This window comes from Montipora foliosa, chromosome 12 (genome assembly GCF_036669935.1).
Source record: "Montipora foliosa isolate CH-2021 chromosome 12, ASM3666993v2, whole genome shotgun sequence".
Lineage (NCBI taxonomy): Eukaryota > Metazoa > Cnidaria > Anthozoa > Scleractinia > Acroporidae > Montipora > Montipora foliosa.
In genome coordinates, this window is record NC_090880.1 from 20011671 (window position 1) to 20017783 (window position 6113).

Consider the following 6113-nt stretch of genomic DNA (forward strand, 5'->3'; position numbering starts at 1 on the left):
AAAATATGTTTCAGGAATAGACGAGTTCACGCTCTTGATTGCATCGTGGATAATCAGGGCAACATGGCGGGAAATTCAAAGGTTTGTATGGAAATTCAGAGCAAAATATACTGTACATGACTCTACTTTATAGACTTTTGCCTTCATAAACCAAACAAATAAGTCATAAATGAGTCATGTTTACAACTGACATGAACTAGACTGAGTATCCGTTCTTCGGAATTCCTAAATATTGCTTTTTTCGTCTCCATACATTCTCTGTAATTTTGTGCCTTTGGAATTACAGGAAATGTATGGCAGAAACTGTTTTTAATAAAATAATTTCTACAATAGCCATTCTCTTCAAATTTATTCTGCCGCACCCTTTAGCGAATATCTTCTGTTTTGAAAAATAAAAACCCCAAAATTGCAGATCATGAATACTTTTCAGCGTTTTGAACTTCCTTACAAACCTTTGAATTTCTTGCCATCTTGCCCTGCTTACCCATGATGCACTCAAAAGCGTGAACTCGTCTATACCGTCTCAGCTCTGGACCACGAAATATTCCATAACGGGCCGAGCTTTGGCACGACATGAAAGCCAGATGATTTGATTTTTCTTGAGAGAAAAAGCAAGATGATCTTCGCTTATCGCACTTTAAAACATTCCCGTAAGCAAAGGCCAGCCCTTGCACTCGACCGCAAGAGCTAGATCAAGAGACACTTTTAGACGATCTTTCCAAAGAAAATCCAACTGCTCCGATGCAGCAGCTTGGGAGGCTCCTGAAAGACCTAATCTATCAAAGAAAAGGCCAGTCGATGACACATATTTTAGGTTCGGAGACCATTTCACGGATTTAAATGCTTCTCTTAACAAAGAATAACACTTCTTTTTTAGGTTGCTACCGTTTAAGCAGAAAATAGGGCCGTCTCAGGACGATATTCCAGTGATAGCATCTGACCGGGTTTGCAACAATTTCTTCTCGTCAGTGGACGAGGAAATTGGAACTACAACAAGACGTTTTCTTACGTCCCGGTACACCAAATCACAAAACCGCGAGATCCTGACAAGTTTTACCATAAAATCGAACTCGTCACACTTTATGATCTTCGTGCCTTCATAAAAGCTTCCTGCGGACTCCACTTTGCTCTCGAATCTTTCATCAATAGAAGCAACTTTACTGAGCAAAGCTGCAACTGCTTCCTCTTCGGCATTCTGGACGTCTATAATCTCCTGGTCATGCGACAGTTTCGCGTAATTGTCATCAAGGTACTGAATGCACTTATCAAGCGCCATGAACCAAAAGGAAATACAAATTCTACCAGGCGGTTCATGCGAAAAAGTATCCAGTCTTCCCGACCGCGAAGCAGCGGCGCAAAGATTGCTGGAAAAGCATCTTCCTTGACCACGTTGTTGCCAAATTGAAGTCTTCGACTCTGGGAGGTACTTGAGGTTTTGTCGCATAAGACGCTATATAATGGCCAGCGAAGACGATAACAAGGACAGTCTTGCAGAGGTCAACAATCAGAACGATAATAACACTGAAACTACCGACCCTGCGGCGTCGTCAGACGCAAAAGGTGAAAGCAGTGAGGACAAAAGCACTACTGCAGTCGACAATGATGAAGGAGAGAAAGAAGTGAAATTGTACGTTGGAAATCTGCCCGACCAGTGTAGACGAGCGGCCTTGCAAGAGCTCTTCGATAAGTTTGGGAAGGTTTCGCAGTGCGATATTGTAAAAAACTTTGCTTTTGTGGTAAGTCGCAAAGAGCAGCTTCGTGTTCAAGAACGTGTCATACACCGAATTATACGCGTTACGAGCATGCAACGAAGGCCATTTTCAGACGCTTTACTCACACGGCAGCTTCATCAACATCTACATATTCCAGCGCTCGGCAAAGCTCCTTTTTGACTTATAGGTTGAATTTATGTTTAACTTCATGTAAAAAATTATACGTCGTCTGAATTAACTTGGCACTGATCTTTTATTTCGATCGGCTCAACCAATGTAATCCAGCGCGGCTTAGCACTGGTGAACGGCTTTGGAGCAGCTTTAATTTTGTTCCTGACTCAGAATCATAGGCCAGAATTGCTATTATGTATTTTCTTGGACAGTTTGCCAAAAGTATGCACAGCATAGCTTTCAGAGCGAAAGCATGGCAGGCTAATTGGCTGATGTTTGAAGTGATGTACAAATACGTTTTGGGGTTTTTGTGGAAGACAGCAAAGCTTTCTCCATATGCCTGAAAATCTCCTCGTTCTCAGTTCAACTAAGCCAGGATTAATTCGTTTTGGTCCAGTGGTGTGATAAAAAAAAGTGTTTTGGAGTGGTTTTCAATTGAGTGTCTAAAGTAATTAGCGAATTGCTTTGGTTTTGCATTACTTCACTCAGTGATTTGTTCACAGTTCTCGTGCCATTTTTACAAAATTTAACCAAAACCAATAGTGGCCTGGGCGTGCACATCTTCCTGGGCTTTGTGTCGGCTACATGTAATTACACTAACACTAACCAATTACAATTGGTTTATTGGATTGTCGCCATCCTTTTTGATTGGCCAAAGTAATTACTTTGGTTTTGGTTTTATGACCATCTTTTGAAACTTTCTCTAACTGTTCCCAATTGGATGATTATTATGAAGTGTAGTCCTACAGTAACATAAATACACACTTCTCGACTAAATTCTGATAATTCTGCTACTTTTACTCTCAATTTAATAGCACATGGTGGGAGAAAAGAATGCGAAAGAGGCTCTCGAGAATTTAGATGATTCTGAATTCTGTGGAACCCACATCCAAGTACAGGTTAGTCCGTATGAGTTAATTACTACTTTTGCCCACCAGACCCAAATCCATAGCAATGAATTTATTAAGTTGGTAATGAAAATTTGTTACAGCAAATAGAGAAAGCCTGAGAATTTTTTTTTTCAAGTGAATGAATCCTGAGAAAACTTGCATGGGAAAAAAAGCCTGTTACAGCCTTTAATTCACCCAACCACCACCTCGGAGTTTGACTCTACAGTCTCTGACATGTGAAACAACCAAAATTACTTCCGGGTTGCAATTTGATGTTAATTTGCTTTTCTTTTTTCTCAAGTCACCTTTTGCATTCATTGTTCTGGAATTTTTGGCACCATAGGTACAGTTTGCTTGGGAAAAGAGAAAGCAGGAAACCCTTGTCCATTTACTTTGTCTGCAGTTCCCTTGAAATCTTTCTGATAAAGCCTTGTTGTGTCAAATACACTGAGTACCCTGCACTGTTGCCGTGGCTCAGTTGGTTGTGCATTGTGCTGTCACATGGAAGGTTGAGAGTGAGCCGGACCAACACTGAGGGTCTTAAAATAGCTGAGGAGAAAGTGCTGCCTTTTGTAATTACACCCGCAAAATGGTTAGACGTTCAAGTCTTCTCAAATTAGGACTGTAAACCAGAGGTCCCGTCTCATACATGTAGCCCTTGTTGGAAACCAAATAGTATGGTTTTAGGGTCTTTTGCCAAGACCATTTCAAGTGGTTGGACTTTGGTCCTAAGTAAGAACTGGTTGTATGAATGCCAATCACCTTGAATTTTGTCTTTACAGTATGCTAAAACCAAAGGCAAACCATCTGAAGATGAGTGCTTTTCATGTGGGAAACATGGCCACTGGTAAGCTAGAACCTGATAATGATAATGATTATAATAATTATAATAATAATAATAATAATAATAATAATAATAATAATAATAATAATAATAATGAGATGATGATGATGATGATTATAATAATAACAACAATAATGATAATGATGATAATGGTAATGCTAATGAAAATAATAATGGTAATAATAACAATAATGCAACCAGACTATGAACACAAGAAGGCCTGATATTGTCATTCTAAGCATAGCAAGGTAACACTTGCTATCCCAGGAGATGCTTGGGTGGCAGAAAAGGAGGCTGAAAAATTGGAGAAATATCAGCTTCTCAAGGATTAAATGATTAAAATGTTGGGGGTAATATTATTGTACCTGTGGTAATTGGAGTGTTAAGTGTAGTGAGCAAAAAGTAAGCACTTTCCCTACAAAGTGAACTCCAGGTGTTTTCGTCAATTGCTGGCCGTCTGATGTCTTCATGCAAAACTCTACTAATTAGGTTCAATGCATGAAACGCTTTGACACATAACTCAGAAAATGATGTACTGTACATACCTGAGAATTGGAGAGGTGGTTTATAAATTTGTTTCCTAGAACAATCGGAGTTCTTGGCTTTTTTCATTGAATGGTTTCAATCGTTTTTTTTTTTTGTGACAGTGAAAACGATGGGCAAAAACGCAATTTTTTGGTGGGGAGGGAGTAGGAGGGAGGTAACAAATTCCCCACTGCTGTGGTTAATTTCTGTAACCACCAAGTCATGTTATCCCAAATAACTTTTGATGATCACACATAAAAGACAAAAAATGTTTACCCATGACAAATGCACACACTTTGTGCCTATTTTTTTATTTGCAGGGCAAAAGACTGCCCCAAAAGGCGAAGGTGAGATCCTCAACATAAAATGTAGAATAAAGGTTTGAGAAAGACATCAGAGTTTTAAGATTTAACCACGACACCAGCCGTGCTCCCAGTCATTTATTTTTTGGAGATGGTATTGTAAAAGTATGTTCTATCAGAGCTTGAAATTTTGCACCTAGATACAAAAATTTAGTCACAAAGTGTATGAAAATGTAATCAGGGGTTAATTGCCTTGTATTGTGTTGCCAGTGGTTTAACATCGTTAAGCAAGCCTCATCTTAACACGAGGGGAAGTTGGGAGAAGTCTCATCTTGATCTGGACGAAAATCATTGCTACATTACAATATTTTTCCCCTATATTACCAGTAAAATTAATGTTACATTGTACGTTGAATGAGCTTTGTGTGGATTCAGTCGAAGCGTCAGTCTTTGCATATTTATTTTTAGGACACTAAATGATTTGTCACAGCACCAAACACAATGTGCGGGATTGCTCTGATCTGACTGTAAAAATCGTAAAAATATTAAATTTGCATTAACTGCCATTCCCGGTTCATGCAAAAATAAATTGCACTGTCTTGCGAGCCACACTTTACCCAGAGCAGAAGTAACACCTTTTTTTTTTTTTAAAGTTCTATAACGAATAAATTCCAAACTCCAAGTGCCAAATTTAATGCTATTTTTGAGGAATTGAAATTCGTGCGGCCGCTAGCCCTCATGTGGAAACAGCGATGTATCCAGGTTTTCAAATTTGGGGGTCCATTGCAAAATTTTGGGGGTCCAGCTAATTAATATTCAAGAATTAATATGCGATCTATTGCCTCTTAATTGCTGTTGCAGTACCCTTTCAGATTTCTAATTGCACAAAATAAAGTCTTATCCCTCCCAACGAATATGTACTTAAAATGATCAATTTCTTTGAAACTGTTGTGCCTGTTGATTCATCGATCAAAATGTATGGGCTGTCAAAGCTACATCGATAACATTGAAATCCGTATGCTGTAGGAGCTGTTGGCTCCAGTTGATAAATGATCTAGATCTCCACAGAAAAAAAAAACAGAACTGAATCTCAATTTTCCGTAAAAGAGCATAATTTATTTTAACTACACTTGAGGCGTAATTTAGGAACAAAAGAGTAAACAAATGTTAGCGATCGATGCACAGGTCATCGTTGGCCCGCGTGGCCGTGACTTCGCCATGGCCAATGTTAATAATCAAGCGATTGAATACATTCAAGTTTCATGTTCAACACGTTAATTATAACACTAACTCCGAAAAAAAGTTGCATAATTTGCAAAACAGACAAGTTACGTGCAAAACAAGAACCGAGACGACGATGACACGTGCGCGCCCGGAATTAATTTTTTTATCAACAGGGTCGCACAAAACAAAAATTTAACATACTTTGCCTTTGGATTCTCTGTTATTTCGCTCACGATAAGCGAACTAATGCTTGAAATTTACTTGGAAAGCATGCAACAAACTGAACTTGGACCGAAATGTTTTATTATCACTGGCGGCAGATCGAAAGTGTCACCGATTGCCTCACGTAAAAAACAGCTCCGATCATGTCACGCAACACGTGCGAATTCAAAACTCGACTTCTGAAGCTGGACATAATGGTTGACAAAATGAAATTATTGGACTA

The 6113-nt window shown here is 38.9% G+C and overlaps 1 protein-coding gene across 2 annotated transcripts in view; it reads left to right on the forward strand.

The window, feature by feature from the left end:
• Window positions 1-1367: 1367 nt before the first annotated feature.
• Window positions 1368-6113, forward strand: part of LOC137979332 (RNA-binding protein 4B-like) — an 11780-nt gene continuing 7034 nt past the window's right edge. For both annotated transcript variants that reach the window (XM_068826566.1, XM_068826567.1), the window contains exons 1-4: window positions 1368-1736; window positions 2699-2782; window positions 3556-3620; window positions 4463-4489. In XM_068826566.1, the coding sequence (XP_068682667.1) occupies window positions 1458-1736; window positions 2699-2782; window positions 3556-3620; window positions 4463-4489 (455 nt within the window). In that variant the 5' untranslated portion in view covers window positions 1368-1457. The remainder of the gene's footprint in view (window positions 1737-2698; window positions 2783-3555; window positions 3621-4462; window positions 4490-6113) is intronic.